The following is a 20,533-nucleotide window of genomic DNA, read 5'->3' on the forward strand; positions in this document are numbered from 1 at the left end:
AATTTATCGGCCTTAAAAAATACATTCTCGTGAGGGATAAAAGTTCAACAGTACTCCATCCGTTCCATATTAGTTGAGCTATTTCTCCATTTTAGGACGTTCTATGGTAGTTAAGCCAAAAAGTAACACATTTTTTTAATTCTTACTTTATTCTCTCTACTTTTTCCTTTTTCTACTTTATTGTTCCTTCCATCCCACAAAAGTACACTATTTCTTTTTTAGTCCGTCCCACAAGAACATGCGCTTTCTAATATTTACAAACTATTTTCTCTATAATATGGAGAGATCCATTCTCCACCAATAATACTTTAATTACTTATTTTTATTATATCTCTCTTACTTTATTGATTGTATATTAAAACATGTATCCAATTAAAAGTGCATATTAGGAGTATTTATTTATTTAATATACTCCATCTAAAAACAAAACTTCAATCATCTCTTACTTTATTCTCTCTTTCTTATTTTATTCTTTCTTTATCTCTCTTACTTTTTCATCTCTCCACTCTAACTCAATACATATCATTTTCTTAATTCTCGTGCCGAAAAGAAATCCATCACAAGAGATGGAACGGAGGGAGTACTGTATATCTATTTCTTAATCTTTGTGCCGAAAATAAATCTAACTATACTATAACAGAACGAATGAAGTAATTGGTCCAATAAACGTGCACTATTACTATGTATGATTACATCTGTACTAACTCAATCCCAAAATAGTTTCATTCATTGGTTTTGATCAATTTGATCTAAAAAAAAAAAGAAGGGAAATGATATATCCATTCATCAATATGAAATCGATAAATTAATACATTAAAGCCCCAAGTCGGTAGGGGATTTAACTTTAAGTTATTCATTTGAGTATTTTTGTAAACAATTAAAAACGTCTCTACCATCTTAAAAAAAAAAATTACTACTCCCTTCCCTCGGTACCTAAAGAGTATGAACTATTTTTTTTCGTCAGTCCCTGAAAATATGAACCTTCTAATTTTGAAAAAGTCAAACAACGTATTAACCCTATATAATATTTTATTTACAACTTATATTGTTATCATTAACAACTTATACCATTACAATAATGTAGACCTCACTCCCCAATAACATTATTTTCATTGCCCTCTCTCTCTCTTTTACTTTTTCCTTTATTTATTAAAACTCGTGCCGAAATCATTTTTCATGTTCTTTGAGAAATGATGGAGTACTATATATCAATTTTTATTGCAAAATTTATTATAAATCCATTTCAAAATAACTTGGATTAGTGTTCTAGATAGAGTAGGTAAAAATACAAATAGTGGCGGAAAAGCAATTTTCATTTTGTATTGAAATTAACGGCCCTTTTTTTTGGTACTCGCCTTCTTCTTCAACAGACCAACTGTTTCTTTCTGATCAATTCATTTCCCTTCCTCTCTCGATTGATCGAACATAGAAGCTGAAGATTATAAGCAGAAAAAAATGGTGGATTTTTGGGAGGATTTGATGATTGAGAGTTATCAAATCCCATGGCTGATTTGGATCCAACTTCTAATTACGATTCTTCTCCTTCTTCTCCTCTTTTTCGGTTTCGCCGCCTTTACTTACGAGGCTACTACTAGCTCTGCCGCCGTCGCCGCCGCATCGCCGATATCTGCTGCAACAAACAACTCTGCCTCTCCCGATGGAATAATTACGGTTGGTTGGTTTAAATCTTCCTGCTAATTTATCGTTATTTTAGTTCTTCTTTATTAATTACACAATTCGATCTAGAGTCTGATTGCCAATTGATTTTCGCAATTGGAATTTGAACTTCTTCGGATGATTGGGCTTTGCATTGGGTTCGAATTGATGTTAACTGAACCAATTAAAGATTAAAAGTGAATTTTCAATTGATTTATTTATGATATGACTATTTCTTAGAATGTAGAACGTTTTGATTTGAGGGGAAATAGTGTCCCTACATTTTATTTTTTACTCTCTTTTCTTTGCTAGTTGAATCTTTGACATGAGAGCATCCACAACGGCGGATGTCCCGGCGGACGTCCGCTATTAGGCAGCATGCATACGGGTACGGACGTCCGCTGCGGACACCGGAGTTCCACGGCTTTTCAGGACGTCCGTCATTGCGTTGACACGACGGACGTCCTGATTTTTTATTGTTTTTTTGGATGTCCATCGGGATGTCCGTCATTATGTAGTGGGATGTCCTTATGACGTGGCAGAATGTGTTTTTGGGAAGTCCGTCGGGATGTCTGCCGGGACATCCATCCCATTGTGGATGCCATGAGAAGGTGAAAAGGGATGGTTTTTAATCAAATATTGGATGGAAAATATAGTAGTACTCCCTCTGTTCCATAAGAATATGCACTTTTGGTTGGACACGAGTTTTAATGCACTTTTGATTGGACACGAGTTTTAATGCACAATTAGTAAAGTAAGAGAGAAGTAGAAAGAAAAAGTAATTAAAGTATTGTTAGAAGAGAATAGGTTCCACCTCATTAGAGAGAAAAAATAGTTTCCAAATTTGAAAAGTGCATATTCTTGTGGGACGGACTAAAAAAGGAAAGAGTGTATATTCTTGTGGGACGGGGTAGTAAATAGTGCCCCTACATTTTATTTTTACAAAACTATTTTAAGAGGATTTATAATGTTTCTCTTTTTACTTCCCGGTGAGTGACTCAGACATCTTACCAATTAAGTTGATGTTACAATTTAGCATTTCATAGTATTGCCATAGGATATCAATTTGTAACATTAATAAAGATCAAATCTCAATGTTTTAGGTTTGTATCTAACTCGTTGTCGTGGCAGGTGGAAGACGAGAGAGCTGGAGGCAGCACAGAAAGTAGTCGAGGGTCGGGCGGAGAAGAGGAGGATGAGTCATCTGAAAAAGATACCACCATGTTTCTGAGCATTTTCCGGCATCCAAATCACCCTTGCAGCTACTTTGGGCTGGCGAAACAAGCGCTTTTCAAGTGCTTCGGGTTAGATTCTAGCTCGGAGAGCTCTGTAAGTCGACAACATGAGAAACGCGATTGATAGCTCCTTTCTTCGTTCGCATAGAAATGCACAGATCTGGTATCTCACGCAAAATTACTAGTGACCTTTTGTTCAAAAGTTATGTTGTTGCTTCCATCATTTTTGTAGCATAGGTTTGCTAGATTCAATTTTTTTTTTGCTGAAGAGAACATTCCATAAAATTAAATCTCTTAATGGATAAAAAAAAGTAAAGAGAGACTAAACTTAGAAAGATTTACTTATTTCCATCTCAAAAATTTACAAAATAGAGGGGCTCCAGCCCCATTCCGGCTACAAAAAATTTCAAATCCCATGAACGTTTTATTGCACATTTGCAAACCCATAATATGTACACTATAATATAATATATAGTAGCACCTAATAAAATACAAAACCTAATAAATATAATGAAATTTTCTCCCCTTTCCTGTTTCTTCCTCATCCAATTCAATTTACTCCAGACTTATCTTTAAGGTCATCATCGTTGCCGTCTTGCTTGGTGACTTCCACGACAGCTGCGTTGCAGAAGAAGCATCTCTGGCAGTTGAGAAGGTGCCTGGATATGCAGCTATAACAAGAAACATGGGAGCAAGGCGAAAATCGAGCATCTGCTTGATTCGTGTAGCATATGCAGCAGATTGTGCAGTCATCGGTTTCTTGCTCTGCTCCCCGCACGCTCTTCTCGAGGGCTTGCAGCTCAGTCTGACAGATTAAGAGGCTCGAGAATTTTTCTAGCTTTGTCAGTTGTTCGTTGTAATTGTCCCCCTTGATCGAGCCAAACTAGTATATTTGTAGAAAGAAGCACCGTCAGAAATCAATAAGTACTACCGTCACACTGAGAAATGAACAAGCAGAGAGTACAGATAACAAACCCATTTGTACTCGAGGAGGTACTGGAATCCGTAGAGGATGGTATCTGTGCAGTCCATGCTAGCAAAGATTGCGACTATATCATTGTTGTCAGTCTCTCTACTTACATCCAACAAATTTAGAATGATGCCAGCTAGTGGTGCTAGAATCATGCCACTATTAAGCTTCTCAGAGGACTGCCCCGGTCGTCTGAGTGATCTGCAGAACATAACACGACAGGATCGATTGAACAATATGTTATTCATGGTATCAATTTCTGAAACCTGCCTAATTCTTATACTTTTCATCATAAAATATCACTCGGGCTAGCAAGAATAAAGAGAAGATATTGAATCAACCCCTACTTACTGGTCAAGAACTTCTGGATCGATTGCTCCGATCAAGTGGGTCAGAATGAAGACGATCAATTCAGACAGCCTTCTCAAATTTGTATCCATTCCAGACACAAAAGCTTGAGGAATTTCTCGAGTGCAAAATTCCAATACCCTTGCAAGGTTGCAGGAAAGGTCAAATATTACGCTGCATTTCCTTTGCTGGATCTCCATCAGCTGAATATAATGCAAAAATTAATTTCAATAAACACAAATAAAAAAGAAAGATGTGTATGATGTTTCCTTACAAAAACATAACATACCTTATAATTTTCTTGCATTTCCCGTATCGAGACAGAGAATTCAGTCATGGCCCAGCTTAAAGTATTAAACAAACGATTGAGAAAAGCTGAGAATAATTCGTCTTCACTGATGCAAGCGTCCCGCAGCAATTGCTTTAAAAAGAAAAAATACCATTAAATACAAAAGGTTAAGCAACAGGCAGCATTGAATTTGGTAGCAAGACAACAAGAAATACTAGTCACCTGAAATAGTAAAGATGAGGATGATGACTCTCCACGATTTGAAATTCCAAAACCAGAACCCTTGCACAATCTAAGAAGTATATTGGTTACTGGAATCCAGGATCTATTATCAAATGCGGACAACAAAGCTTTTGGCATCCTCTGTCTAGCAGCTTCATTGCATTCAAAAGCAGCCAAAAACTCTCTCTCCTGCACCAACACTGATATAGACTGGAGAAGAAGATCCCTTAGCTCCGCACTAGATATTCTAGGATCATTGAAGTGAGTAACAACAAAAGTGACCTAATAAAAACGAACTTCATTATTCTCCACAAAATAGCCATGATTAACCAACCATAATACACCCATATTCTATAGAAGTGGAAAAACTATTTAAGGTATTAGGTTCACAAAAACATCTGCCCAACCCTTCAACAACTCTTCAAAATAAGAAAAGGAAAGAAAGTAGTAATGAATAAATTACAAAAATTATGGACATAAGTCCAAGGAAAAAAATATGATATCATATCATCAGTTACTGCAGTGATTGATATAAATTTGAATTCCAGTTTATGAGGTCAAACTGAATACCAAAACAACATAAATAATCAAACAAAAAAGTGTATAGGAGTTGATGCCATACAAAAGATGCAAGCCCTTGCTTGATAAAAATTGTAGCTGGGACGAAAGGAGGATCGCTCTTCCGCAGCACATGAAAGCAATCAACCTGCAAGGGACAACAAAATAACATTAATAAAACAAAACAAATGAGTTTTTGTGGGAAACAATGTTATATGAACCACATCTAGAGGTAAAACATATCCAAAAAATCTGTCTTTCAATACTTATTTTAAGAAAGTTTGTCAAAGCTCCTAATATGGATATATGATAACATCTACTCATAATAGAAGCTTTTAGACTGGTCGGGTAAATGAAAAAGAATAGATGTTCCATTACACATGTAGAAAGATGGGAGCAGTACCAGGGTTTCAAGATAAAATTCAGGAATGTAGATGAAGATAGGGTCCACTTTGCTAAGAACAAGAAGCAATTGCACAATCCACATGCATGTTGCGTACATTCCCCTCTGTTTCCAACGAGAGAAGAGAGAAAGGCGATACCTGTTAAATAAGATCAGATTTTCATGTTGAGTACGACTTGAAAACTGAGTACACCAGGGCATATAAAAAGAAATACAACTACTAAGAAATATTCCATATCCCAACAAGTGCCTCACTGACTCATTAATGGAAATGTTGAAACAATTACATGCGGACAAGTTTAACATATGGAATAAGATACTACACAGGTAATAATAGAGCATCGAGATTACATAGCATACTACTTGCATCCAGAAGAGTAACATATTATTGATGATGTAAGGAAAATTAAACTGGAGCTTGGCCTTCAGCCACTGAATTATTCTGAAAAGGTAACAAAATCCTTAGCTACTCACGACTTTAAGAGCATGAACAACATTAGAAAAGAGGCATACAAGCAAAGAAAAACAAAGCAAAAAGACTAATATGATATTATATTTATCAGTGTTATTAATAGCGTATGGCGGCTTATGGCGGTCTGTCAAAAAACCGCCATAGGGATATGGCGGTCGGCATGGCGGTATTATGGCGTAAATGGCGGTCGATAAATTAACAAATAAATAAAATATAATACATAACATAAGATGCAAAAAAATCAGAATAGTTATAGGAAAATTAGAAAATTAAATGGTGGAAGACAATAATTATGGAGACGCTTTCATCGACTAGAATAGTTATAGGAAAAGAGAGAGAATTATACAGTGGAATTAATCCATGCATCGAGTAGAACAGTTATAAGAAAAGAGAGAGAATTAAATAGTGGAATTAATACAAACTGAGCATCCACAATAGTGGATTAGTGCCCGCCCTAGCCACAGGCTAGCGGCTAGGGCGGGCGTCTAGTCCACTATTGCAATCGGCTAACGATAAGGACGAGCGCGGAGCGGACGAGAGGTTGGGCATGGACTAACCGGCTAGCCGATCGCTGGCCGCCTATTTTGCGGCGAGCAATAGGCTACCCGATTTATTTATTTATTTTTATTTTTTTATTTATACTCTATATTTACAACTCATTCCACTTCATTTTTTTAATATTTGATAAACTCCAATAATTAAAATGAATTAAATCGTATTTGTCAATTTATTTGTTGGGCTAGGGCATTGGCTAGGCTATTGTTAGCTTATTGCTAGGCTGTTACTTGGCTAGGACAGTGGCTAGGCTGTAGGAAGGGCATGATGATGTGGCAGGAAGAGTTTTTGGCTAGACTATGCTAGTCTGATGCTATTGTGGATGGTCCAAGTAGTAGTACATAAAAATTTTCAGTTATCTTGAATCGTGAATGAAAATCTAGAATCTTGAGCCTTGTGCGTGTGGAGACTGGAGAGACGATAACTTGGATTGACAGCAGCGGTTATGGTTTTGAAGCCAGAAACTCCCATAAACCCTATAAATAGACCATTTATAATGGCCAATGGGCTAGGTTACATGTCACGTGGGCCGGGTAGTGGGGTAAGTGGGGTCGTTTTACAAGGCAAAAAGGCATCTCGACCGCCATGAAAGCCATATCCTGCCAAGGCGCTTCGCGAATGGCGGCCGCCATTCAAAAAAGGGAGTAAACTGCCATATCACATGGTGGCGGTGGCGTTGAGCCTAGAAACTGCCACCGCCATCCGCCACGGCGCCGCCATCTCCGCTTTTTAATAACACTGATATTTATTAACAGTCATGAACGAAATAGTACCAGGCACAATGTCTGACACAATCCATAACCTCTTCTCGATAAACATTACGAGCTTCCTTCAAGCGCTTCACTTGATCCCCATAAATGCTATCTCTAAGTTGTCTATCTGACTCCTCCAAAAGTGAAATGGATTGTGCTTGACGAGACATGAAAGATGATACCTGATATACAATAAATTGAGAGAAATGTCATGTTAGTCTTTTTGGAAGGTGTAACAGACTATATATTTATGCAATCTAAACTCCTAGCAGCTTTAATTCCTTAGGGTGGGAAAAATGACAGATAGTAGACATTTAAAACCACAACCACAAGCAGAGATTTAATCAATTAGGTTTGTTACCTTCACTAAGGAAGTTGATCAAAAACATTGTAATGACATATAGTAGGGGAGAAACATTGCTAACCTGCTTAAAATGTGGTGCAAGACCCATGTGATACAGCAAAAGCATAGCATCTAAAAGCTCCTCCTCTTTCAATGAAGCTGAAGACATTGCGCTCGTGCTTGGTAATATCCTCAAGTGTTGCATTGGTCGAAAAGCAAGCTCGGGATCAGAGTGATCACTGGTGCTGGGTTTGTCAGCCATCTCATCACTAAGATTGCTTGCACTACATTCAGCTGTAACATGAGCAGATCTGTCTGGAATAGAGCAGCCACTTCCGCGAGAACCTTTTGCCAAATATCTTACAGGATATTTAGAAAAGTTTGATAATTCAGCATCATAACTAGAACAACAACATGGCTTCTGTCCACTCAAATGTGTTACTCTAGTTTCACCATCATCCATGCACCCTTCTTCCCACCGAATAGTTTCCTCTTCCTCATCACAATTTACAGAATTACACTTGGACAAATGATCATAAGATCCTCCAAGCCTTGGTATATCAACCCGATGAGGGTCGTTCTTCAAAAACAGGCCAGCAGGAAAAGTTTGCTGGCCACCCCTGTGAAGGAAACCCACATGAGCTCCAGAATCAGCCCCAGATCCCTTAATCCAGCCATAGATGTCCCTTTCAGCAAAACCTTCAGACAGAAAATGGAGGATGATAGTAAACAAAGAAACAAGGACTGAATTGTTTGAAACTCCGGCAGGTGGCATGTTTTGCTCTGCACCCCTGTTTTTCAGTAAAATATTCTGTAAGAATGTCCTGAACACTGAGCCAGGCAACTGCAGGGGTGCTACAGGTGGTATGAATTGCATAACCAAACGACAGAGATCCCTTTGCTTCTCCTCAATCTGAAGTATCATTAGCCACGTCAAAATAATAAAATAGTAATCAGAAAAATTATGATAGATCCATCTTATGTAAGTTAAATCAAGAAGAAACACTTCACAACCATCATTGTAAGTTCAGCTTAGAACAGTAAATCTCGTAAAATTGAGAGCCATAGAGAGTTTGGAAAGGGATTAATGATGAAATTACATCACATAATTCATGGTCTCCTGGAGGATAGGTATAAAGGCCCCCTCTTTCCTGCAGAACTTTTTCACATATATAAAAGTGGTAGTCACAGATGACAAAAGGCTCCCACTCCAAAAATCTAAAACAACTACAGTATCAAAGCAAATAAAGGAATTCCAAATATGCAAAAAAGCATACCATATTTGCTGCTTCAGATAAAGCCGTAGTCGTCAGCGCCATGCTATTCTCATTAGACAAATCCTCACATGAGCCAGGCCACCAGACAGAAGGTATGAGATATTGAAGATCCTGTTTGTTTGGGCCTTTCCTTGAAAGTAACCCCTCAAATAAGAACTCAAAATCTGAAGACATCCACCAGAGAGTCATTAGATCTTCTCTCCTCAGTAAGTGGCATGCCATAGCAAGATAACTGTATGACCCAGAATAAGGGCATTCCGTAAGAACCAAGGGTGCTGTTTTACATCCTGATGAAAGTGCCTCAAATACATGCTCAAATAGAACTTTTGACACATCGAATCCAAGAATTGAATCAAGTACTCTATCCAGAGTTGAATAGTCATGCGGTGGATGTACCCTAAAGACTTCCATCAAAAACGAAAAGAAAGGGCCACGTCCAATATACTCTCCACTGCCACTTTCATAATTTAAAACAGAGAGTAGCTCTTCGCAAATACCCTCAGAGACAGGCCGCCACAATTCTTCAAATGGAGCAAACCGCTTTAGTCTGCCCAGCTTTGCAACAGTTTTGTTTTCTGCCTTCTCCGCACACTGTAATTGCAACAGCCGTGAAAAGCAGCCCAAAAGATTACTTGCAAGTGCTTCTAAAGATGGAGGAGCTTGAATTGGAAGAAAATCTTTGACTGGATACTTGAAAGGAACTCCCCCAAAATTTAACTCACAGCGTTCACCTTGAGATAGAGAAATGGCAGGGTGGTAACCCAATCCAGGCACCATCTTTCGAATTCCACAAAATGCTACCCCAAGTGAGATGCCGTTCCTGTAAAATGAAATCTCATCAGTATCCAGATCTATACAGCATCCAATCACATCACCAACAACCCATGATTGACCATAAGTCTCAGCTTCCTTATTCCATTTCCTGACCCTTTTTCCATCATATGCATAGGAATCATCTGCATCCCCCACACCCTTATGATCAGTGAAGGGGCAAACAACAGTAGCCCAACCAATCTGCTGTACACCAGAAGTTTCAAGAGTAACTTCATACATCCATTTTCCTTTCCAAACACATGCATTGGCCCTTGCGCTACTAAATAAAGCATGACTCTCCACAAGCGAAGGCTTTTTTACTATCCGAATGTCACCACAGATGCTACACTTATCAAGCTCAACAATCTGGAGTTGTGAATCTTCATAATTTGTAGATACCCCATCATCATTTCTAGAAACAACACTTCTTAATTCAGGATGGTGCTCATAAAACTCGTTCTTTATTATTGAACGAACTGCACTAGTATCAACTGGGAAATTCAACTGATTAACCGTCCGGTAAGGGAGACCAAAAATATGTTCAAGTGTCCGCTCCACAGATTGGTCTCCAAAGCCCTCACAGTATGAAACTAGATGAGATTTCCCTGAACCCTCCTTCTTATCCTCACAGTTCAATACAACAGCTAGTCCTGAAGGAATCCCACCAAGACGTAGGCCGTCATCGGCCATTGCTAATTATAGCACGCTATAAAATCTGTAGCCAGGCTCAATCTCCCACTTCTACAAGAGATCAGAACCACAGAATATTTCCTCAACAAACTTGACTACAGCAACCTGGAAAACAGAATCCACAGCAATCTATTACTGCCCTTCAACAAATACTAGCTAGAGCTCTTTAACAATCGACTCTCAACACTATAAAAGGAAAACAGAAATAAACTCATGTGATCTATCAGAATAAACCACATAAATCCACCACTAAGCTGCCTAACCGTTGTTACAGTATAAAATTCAATAACTCGCACAACACCAAGCTCTTAATCCAATCAAAAATTTCCTCTACACTATCGGAAAAATTAAGCACCGAATCCCCAAAATCCAGCAACAAACTCTTATTAAACGAATAATCATACAATTCAATCACGATCATGCTATATTAATCAAAATTGAGCTCGGAAGCACTTACAGGCGTTGCGTCAGCGAATTTTACACATAACAGAAACAGAGCTAGGATATAATTGAGAAGTGCTAGCACGAATCTTCTTCGCTGGAACAGAAACGGCGGCGGCGGCGGCGGCGGCTGAATACTAGGGTTCTGCCATTACTGGAAATGAAGGAAAAGGACAGAGAGAGAAACAGAGCTAAATTGAGAGAAATAGAGATGAAGGGTTGAATTTCAATTTTGATTTTGATAATTTTTTTAATAATTATTTTGAGTTTGTGTTTAATTTTCCTGTTCGCAAGAACTTGGGAGAAAGTGCAATCATAAAATGAAATGAGAACAAAAATCAACGATTTTCACGGGGTCGGACTCATATTCCTCTCCGGTGCCAATTTCGTACTGTTCCATGCAATTCTATCCATAAATTTGAAAGTCGCGTTATGTGAAGGTTCTGCTTCAATAAATACATTTGACTTTAAGATTTTGATAGATCTTCTATTATATTTTTGTTGATAAAATTTAAGTGCTGTGTTATTAATGGAGTACTTAATGTGTCTTTTTTTTTTACAGAATTTCGGTATTAATATAGAAATATTGTAAAAATTGATACTCTCTTCGTCCCAATTAAGTTGAGACAACATTTTTAGGCACAAAGATTAAGAAATTGTGTTGAAAAGTAGGACAAAGGAATAAAGTAGGAAAGATAAAGAGAGAATAAATTAGATGATGGAATAAAGTAAGAGTAATTGAATGCTTGTTTTTTTGTTAAAAAAATGACTCAACTTAATTGTAGTATCTCAAAGGGGAATACGACTCAACTTAGTTGGGACGGAGGGAGTAGTATTTAACAATATCAAACAAAAATGTCTTTATTTTTGTTTATTTAATGGTCCAGTTACGTGTTATACACTATTAAATGTTTTATGAAATTAACAATTTTTAACAAAGAAGATAAATAAGGATATATGACAAATTTTTCATGTAATTTATTTTTGATGCGTGTGAAAAATATATATTTCATTATAAGAGAGTGTTATATTGCTAACTCAATACCTAATTGCTAACTATAATTAAATAATAGCTCTTAGATATTCAAATCAAGGGTCTAGATCATCAGCCCCGAAATGTTAATACAATCAACAAAAAACGTCAATAAGGGTATTAATGTCAATTTACAACAAATTAGTTGTAACTAACTTTTTAAAATATCATATAACTTTAAAACGCATATAACTTTCTCGATTTAAATTATTTTTTTCACACTACATATATCAAATTAAAGATAATTTCATAAGGATTCTAACGAAATCTCACTTGCATATGTTCCGATGTCAAAATTTGAAAAAAAAAATGAAAATTTTTAATTTTTTCGTACAACAACAAATGTCGACATAATATATAAAATATTTCAATATAATACATGTAGAATGTCATTCTTAAAGCAATGTGTTGACATTCTCAAAGCATTATGTTGATATTTTCAAAATACTATATTGACATTTTCATCCAAAACCCTAATTTGGTAGTTTTTTTTATCTTTTTCGATTTAATTAATAAAAATAAAAATTATACGTGACAAATTTTAGACCACTAGATTTTAAAATCCTATGGTCTTAAATTAGTTGTAGTTAGCAACTAGAGGGTGAGTTAGCAATTGATGACTCCTCTTTCACTATAATTATATTAGTGCAAAAGTGAAAACAAACTAATATTCTATGGACAAAAATACATAGCACAAAAAGAGGAATTTATCCAGGTAATATAAATTGCCCAACAAGCTTCCAAATGTAGTTAATCACATGTGTTTAGGTGTAGCCTTCAAACAAACAGGTTTCATTAGATAACAAGTTCCCTTCAAGATACTCCAATAACAAGTTCACACACTACATATATCATAAACAACAGAACTAGAGGAAATACAATTTTCTTCATATATACAGTTAGACTTAGACCCTCATCAACATGTGTCTGATGGAAAGTGTTGGAGCATAAATGGGGAATGAATTGGGTATGTCCGATGATCAACATTATAACAAGTCAGTCTTGTTTTATTTTATTGCTTTTATATAGGACTAAGTATTGATCTAACATCCGCCAAATGAACCCAATCGGTTACTTTGATAATATAGGGCTAAGATTTAATTGAAGAGTTGTGGGCGCGGAAGAATGCACGACGTTAGTTTTTTTTTTAATTATGTAATTTTTTTAAATGTACTTTTTTTAATTTAAATAAAATTATTGGATTTTCCCGTATCTGTGTCGTAAATTTAATTTCGTATTTTGTGTGATTGTCAATTATTTGTTTTATATAATTTTGAGTGATGTGGCTAGGCTATTGCTAGGCTACTGATGGACTATTTGTTTGTCCTGATGATATGGCCGGAGGATTTTTAGTGCTGATGATATGGTTGGAGGAGTTTGTGGCTGAGCTATGGCTGAACTATGGCTGGGCGAAAACCATTGTGGATGCTCTTATTAAAGTATTCCAATTACCATTCCATCACATCTCTTCCATTATTTATGGATATTAATTCTTAGTTTTAAAATTCTTTCTTAATTTACACTTGGCTATATCATAATTAAATTCATATATGAATAATTGATGCAAATTTTGTTCAAATTAATAATTTTAAATAATTGAAATAAAAATTCGCAATATTAAAATAACAAATTACCCAATTGATTTTTTACGTAAGTGATAAAAATAAATGTTAATCATGAGGTCAAATAGCATCAAATTTCTTTAACTAAATCATTTTAGAGTTGGACAAGAGCATTGCAATTTGCTCACTGACTTAAGGCGATTTTGGTATTCTCGAAATGTATCTGGCGGCCTTTAATCTAGGGATCGCTTGCGATCGAGAAGTTTTGAGGCATTGATTATGTATTCGTCTATCCAATAAGGTGTTTCATTTTTTTTTCGTCCTTGATAATCATGTTGTGCAAAATATAATGAACGCATACATGGTGAACAATGCCCCATAACTTTGATGATCTTAAATTGTGTTTTGAGAATGTTGAATTCTCGTTCCATATTTTTACGCCCCACTTTTGTTTATGCGTAAAACGAGCTCTTTCGGGCTAACTTTAGAGACAAACTGGACTTGACAAACGTCAAACCTCTAGGATAAATGTCTTCATCCAAATTGTGACCCATTTCATGGTGATGGTCGTTCTCCGTGAAGCATAACACCGGTGCCCTTCCATGCAACATGTCGTTCAAGGTCTTGATGTGGTTAAGGACGTTTATGTCATTTACTCATTGTTGGATCTAGGGGTACCAAGAAGCGCATTCCTATGTTGTCGGAGACTACTTCTGGCACGATGGTTAGATGAGAGCCTGTATGGCCGATGATATAGTCTTTCTACTAGTTCCACGCTATATTTCTATGTCTAGTTCATGTTGTTTATGTTATAAAGAATTCTAGTGAAGTCGTGTCATGTCTCGTGCATATAGAGCAGTTGTTGACAGCCTTGGGTACGACGCCCTAAAATATTCTAGAAGATTTTAGGTTTAATGCACTCGGCTAGCCTTGTAGAAATGTCTCAAGGATTCTCTCACTGTCAATTCAGTGGCATGCAAGTAACCATAAAAATATTGGAACTTTTGTCAATCAGGAGTTTTCGGATTATCAATGTATATTTCTGGAGTTGGAAAGCCTTGCCGATAGAGTCCATATGTAAACAATCTTTGTTACTCCCCTCGTTGAACATTACATCAAATAAAAACTGGGAATACAAATTAAGTACGTTAATACTACTTATTTAGTACTCCCTCCATCCCACCATAAACGAGACATTTCTTTTATGCACTCGTTTTAAAAATTGATATAAAATAGTTAAAGTAGAGAACATGTAAAGTAAGTGAAAGAATAATATAGAGAATAGTCTTACATATAATATTCTCTCTCCTACTTTACATTCTCTTCATTTTAACTATTTTATTTTATTTTTTCAAAACGAGTGCAAAATAAAGTGCCTCGTTTATGGTGTAACGGAGGGAGTAACTAATTAGATACAATTACCCTTTCACCTTTACGAGATTTATGAAATCAGCCATGAGGGTTGTTTGAACTGTACTACTACATGGTACTTGTTCTTTTCTTTTTCAGCAAGTCTCAAACTATTTTCACCATTTATATTTCAAGTAAAAATTATGATATTTAATTAAGATAAGAATTAATTAATTATTTCTTATTACACAAAACACTAATTTAGTTACACTATTTACTCAATTCTTAATTTATTACCAAGAAAGAAAAGTACGTGTAGTATGAGACAGATAAAGTATGATTATACTTGGAGTTACATCGTATAGCAATTAATAAATATTTCATCCTCAATACTAGCTAATACTAACTAAGTATAACATAAAGAAAATGAATATAGAGCCACAATCAGTAGTGATTTAAAAATCCAATTGAGTTGGAAAGGTAATTGACTTTCATGTGATGAAAAGAATTATATCAACAAAATAATGAAAAACAACAACTACAAGTTCAACACTCGTGATTGTTTCTCGAATGCATCACAGCTTTTCATCAAAATTAAGCATCAATCACTATCATACTTTAAATAAATTTTCCAGAAAATGCTTCCTTAGATAATAGAAGAGGCCAAAATGGAAAGGTCAACCTACTTTTTCTACCACGCATGTCTTTTATTACATCTCACGAGCTAAGAGCAAAGTGTTTGACTATGCTATTTTATAGTGCATCAATCGTTTAATTAATTCAATTGGGAATAAAACTAATTTCATATCATACATCTTAGTGATCTCACTACAATTAGGTGTAAGGGTCGAGTTCATGCTGATTGGGTGTATATATTAGGTAAATTAATTTATTGTAATATTTGTTAGGTTTCATGTATATACCTGTACTTTTCAGTATCTTACTTATGATTATAAAAATTATTAGAATTTAATAAAGATTAAACTGGGAAAAACATGCAAATTGGAAAGGGCAAGAATATATATGAGAAAAAATGAGTTATGACTGATTAGCTCGTTATAGTATAAAAATTTTCAAAAAATCTTCATATTTAATAATTTGAGACCTAAATCTAATTGAAACTTTTAGAGGATCATTGTGTATCTTTATAGAACACCCCTTAACAATACTGTCGGGTCGGCTGTACTTTTTAGTATCTTAGGTATGATTAAAAAAATTATTAGAATTTAATCAAGATTAGACTGGAAATAACATGGAAATGTCAACAATATATATGAGAAAAAATAAGTTATGACTGATTAGCTCGTTATAATATAAAATTTTTTTAAAAATCTTCGTATTTAATAATTTGAGACCTAAATCTAATTGGACCTTAGATTGGGGTTTCATTTTTAAAAAAAATTATAAGGATCACTGCGTATCCTTATTTGAACACCCCTCACAATATTGTCGGGTCAGGATGTGGGGTGTCTTTGAGGGTGGGGTTTCATTTTTTTTACAAGAAAAAGGTTGATATAGAGATAGATGGTGGAATGAACAACATGTGAGTCATAAAGCACAGTGTGACAGTGGTGGAAAAAGTGAAATAGGTTTATTCCATTTAGGCTGCCAAATACCACTGAAAGTGAAGCTCATTCAATGGCCATTCTTAAATGTGAGTTGGGTCCAGATATATATATAGGTGTTTTAAGGTCTTTTGTAGCTTTTCGGTCCAAGCTTCTTTTTAATCACAGCTCTTGGATCCTTGAATTGGATGGCTGTGATGATCTGCATTATTACACTATAATGGTGCATTATTAGTCGGTGTGCATTATTCAACTGAAAATCTGCATTATTACACTATAATGGTGCATTATTAGTCGGTGTGCATTATTCAATTAAAAATCTACATTATTAAATGACACGTGGCATCAATCTAACCGTCGGATGACAAAATCGTGGGGCTGAGATTAAAAAGAATAATAGAACAAAAGAAACAATAAGGAAATGAACACATCCATATATATATATATGTGTATATATATAGGGGAGCGTTATTCTCCTTTTCACATCTTAGATCCTTTTTCCTTCTTAATATTACGCGTTAGATCTAAGGCATCAACGGATCAGATTGATTCTATAAAACTGGTTCCGTGTTGCATTATAAAAGGTGGTTGTATGCATTACAGGGTTATTATTGACATTTGACGGAAAAGTAACTGTCACATTTTGGTATCTGCGAATAATGCACCACATGGTCACGAGTAATGCATATAATTGACTATATAATGCACAATTTGTGAACTGCAATGCATACGAACAAGATGTGCTGTGTTATGATGTTTGACACACGTTTCTTGTTTCCCCTAAGGGTTTAATAAGCTTAGGGGCTAGGGTATAGTACGTACGCATTAATAACAAATTATAAAACGATACGAATAATTCACCAAATTGTCACGAGTAATGGATGTTATTAACTATATAATGCACAATATGTGAACTGCAATGCATACGAATAAGATGTACCATGTTATGATGTTTGACACACGTTTCTTGTTTCCCCTAAGGGTTTAATAAGCTTAGGGGCTAGGGTATAGTACGTAGACATTACTAACAAATTGTTGTTATTGGAATATACGTATGTGCATTATTTGGTTTAGGTAGTGCATTATTAGCTGTTAATTGTCATTATCTCAGTATATTATGCATTATTAGAGGTATTGTGTATATGGGTTAATCAACGGATTGAAGATTACATACGTGCATTTAGTAATGTCTACGTACTATACCCTAGCCCCTAAGCTTATTAAACCCTTAGGGGAAACAAGAAACGTGTGTCAAACATCATAACATGGTACATCTTATTCGTATGCATTGCAGTTCACATATTGTGCATTATATAGTTAATAACATCCATTACTCGTGACAATTTAGTGAATTATTCGTATCGTTTTATAATTTGTTATTAATGCGTACGTACTATACCCTAGCCCCTAAGCTTATTAAACCCTTAGGGGAAACAAGAAACGTGTGTCAAACATCATAACACAGCACATCTTGTTCGTATGCATTGCAGTTCACAAATTGTGCATTATATAGTCAATTATATCCATTACTCGTTACCTTGTGAAGATTACATACGTGTCTACGTACTATACCCTAGCCCCTAAGCTTATTAAACCCTTAGGGGAAACAAGAAACGTGTGTCCAAACATCATAACATGGTACATCTTATTCGTATGCATTGCAGTTCACATATTGTGCATTATATAGTCAATTATATGCATTACTCGTGACCATGTGGTGCATTATTCGTAGCGGTTTCCAGCCATTATTAGATTACTATTGTACCCTCATAATGCACAAAATAGGACAAATAATGCAACACGGGATTAATTACCCAATGTTGATCTTGACTGTCCATTTCTCTAATCTAATGGCTGATATTAAGAAGGAAAAATGAGGAAATATAGGAAAAGGAAATGAATACATCCCTATATATATATATATATATATATATATATATATATATATATATAGGGTTGTGTTAGAGTGTTAACTAATTTACAGTAATAACTAATAACATTCAATTCAGTGTATTAAAATTATCAACACAAAGACATAATTATATCAATGCAATATTTAAATTTAAATATCAACACAAAGACATAAATTTATCAACACAAGAAGATTGATAAATTTATGTCTTTGTGTTGATATTTTTAACATACAAAATTGAAATTAGTTATTAGTTATTACTGTAAATTAGTTAGTATTTGATCATATATATATATATATACATGAATTATATTGTTATAATTAATATTATGGGAAGTTTAGAAGCCCTATAATTTGAAATTGAAATCTGATTTATGTTTAATACTAATTCACAAACAATACAAGAGACAAGTCACTAGTTTTTATAAATTCAAGCTCAATGGGCTCGAGTCCATATTAGCCCAATCCATTCTTACAAGGCCCAATATCATTAATTGTTCTTATTTTCTAAACTAATCAACCCCTTTCTAAATTTCAAACTAAGTTTTCATATTTCATAGAATTCAATTTCATAATAGGTGATTTTTCACTTCGATTTATATAAATTAAAATTTTCACAAGAATAAAAAAATTGGTATTCGTGGCTCTGCCACTATATATAGAGTAGTAGAGGTGAAAACAATATTGGCCTTCATCATGTTTTACATATGAGTATATGCATCATTATCATTGTGTACAAATTAGTGATCCAAAATGAAATAGGGACCGTCACGTTTCAATTAATAATATTTTTTGGTCATTTAGTTGAATGCTCTATCCTACTTAATTAGTTCATTATATATCTAATATATGAGACAAATCACATTTCTTGATCAAGCAAAATAGAAATTAAGGTGATTCCAAATTATATTACAAAACTGAATTTGGGTCAAGGTTAAACACTAATTAAGAGTTGCCGTAACGCCAAACCATTTCAATCTTGACTTATAAATTGTCCAAGTTTAGAAATATCACCTTCGATATAAGGCTTCATAACCATGAATTAAAAAAACCAAACAAACAAGAAGTTCGATCAATATCAAAATCATGGCTTATCAATCACGAATTTCACTAGCATTACTCTTGCTATTTCCACGTACCCATTTTTCTCACTTTCTCGTGCCGGGGAAATAGCCATCTATTGGGGCTAAAATAGGAATGAGGGCACGTTCGCACAAACTTGTGCCTCCGGAAATTACAAATTTGCCAATTTAGCATTTCTTGCAACATTTGGCAATGGTCAAACCCCGGTAATCAATCTTGCCGGCCACTGCGATCCCACTGCCGGCGGTTGCACCGGCCTCAGCTCCGACATCAAATCGTGTCAAGATAAAGGGGTCAAAGTCCTTCTCTCGATAGTCGGAGTGGCTGGTAGCTACTACCTGGCATCCGCTCAGGATGCCAGGCACGTAGCCACCTACTTGTGGAACAACTTTCTAGGTGGAAGTTCATCCACTCGACCACTAGGAGACGCGGTTTTAGATGGCGTTGACTTTGACATTGGGGGGAGGGGGGACCAATCAACATTGGGATGACCTGGCGAGATACCTCTCTGCTTATAGCAAGAAGGGAAAGAAAGTGCACCTGAGTGCGGCACCTCAATGCCCTTTCCCCGATGCTTGGATTGGGGAGGCCCTTCAGAAGGGCCTTTTTGACTATGTTTGGGTACAATTTTACAACAATCCGCCATTCCAGTATTCTTCTGGCATGACGAATCTTGAAGCGGCGTGGAAGCAATGGACCTCAATTAAGGCTTCTCAGATCTTCCTTGGCTTGCCAGCTTCGTCTTCTGCTGCTGGCAGCGGATTAATCCCGACCAACGATCTTACTTTGCAGGTTCTTCCAGCGATAAAGGGTTCGACTAAGTATGGTGGGGTGATGTTATGGGATAAGTACCATGATCAGAGTGGTTATAGTTCTTCTATTAAGAACAAAGTTTGAAGATATTGTTTGAGTATTGATTTGTGTTGTAGTGTATGTTATGTGTTTGATTGTGTATGACTTTTATGTTTTATTTCATTGTGAACTTATTTGTATGCTTGTCATTT

The 20,533-nt window shown here is 35.6% G+C and overlaps 2 protein-coding genes and 1 pseudogene across 2 annotated transcripts; 2 read left to right on the plus strand and 1 right to left on the minus strand.

The window, feature by feature from the left end:
• Positions 1-1,287: 1,287 nt before the first annotated feature.
• LOC121771026 lies at positions 1,288-3,145 on the plus strand. The gene is made up of 2 exons (XM_042167828.1): positions 1,288-1,671; positions 2,788-3,145. Exons 1-2 carry the CDS (start codon positions 1,456-1,458, stop codon positions 3,013-3,015), a joined length of 444 nt encoding a protein of 147 aa, XP_042023762.1. The 5' UTR covers positions 1,288-1,455; the 3' UTR covers positions 3,016-3,145.
• A 69-nt stretch (positions 3,146-3,214) lies between these two features.
• LOC121771025 (E3 ubiquitin-protein ligase RKP-like) lies at positions 3,215-11,354 on the minus strand. The gene is made up of 11 exons (XM_042167827.1): positions 11,041-11,354; positions 9,081-10,688; positions 7,886-8,716; positions 7,482-7,642; positions 5,682-5,820; positions 5,343-5,426; positions 4,721-5,002; positions 4,499-4,630; positions 4,213-4,412; positions 3,867-4,062; positions 3,215-3,774 (listed from the first exon to the last, which is right to left on the minus strand). Exons 2-11 carry the CDS (start codon positions 10,581-10,583, stop codon positions 3,442-3,444), a joined length of 3,861 nt encoding a protein of 1,286 aa, XP_042023761.1. The 5' UTR covers positions 10,584-10,688; positions 11,041-11,354; the 3' UTR covers positions 3,215-3,441.
• A 1,654-nt stretch (positions 11,355-13,008) lies between these two features.
• On the plus strand, positions 13,009-20,426 carry LOC121770328 (annotated as a pseudogene).
• Positions 20,427-20,533: the final 107 nt, after the last annotated feature.

The sequence above is a fragment of the Salvia splendens genome, chromosome 16, assembly GCF_004379255.2.
Source record: "Salvia splendens isolate huo1 chromosome 16, SspV2, whole genome shotgun sequence".
NCBI classification, from domain to species: Eukaryota; Viridiplantae; Streptophyta; class Magnoliopsida; order Lamiales; family Lamiaceae; genus Salvia; species Salvia splendens.

What these genes read in the sequence shown, in the direction of transcription:
- LOC121771026 (XM_042167828.1), top strand. Translation starts at nt 1,456, where the DNA reads ATGGTGGATTTTTGGGAGGATTTGATGATTGAGAGTTATCAAATCCCA. An exon ending in CTCCCGATGGAATAATTACG is followed by an intron (nt 1,672 to 2,787) that starts GTTGGTTGGTTT and finishes TTGTCGTGGCAG; the next exon opens with GTGGAAGACGAGAGAGCTGG.
- LOC121771025 (XM_042167827.1), bottom strand. Translation starts at nt 10,583, where the DNA reads ATGGCCGATGACGGCCTACGTCTTGGTGGGATTCCTTCAGGACTAGCT. An exon ending in TGTGTCAGACATTGTGCCTG is followed by an intron (nt 5,821 to 7,481) that starts GTACTATTTCGT and finishes CTTATTTAACAG; the next exon opens with GTATCGCCTTTCTCTCTTCT. An exon ending in AGCAAGGGCTTGCATCTTTT is followed by an intron (nt 5,003 to 5,342) that starts GTATGGCATCAA and finishes CGTTTTTATTAG; the next exon opens with GTCACTTTTGTTGTTACTCA.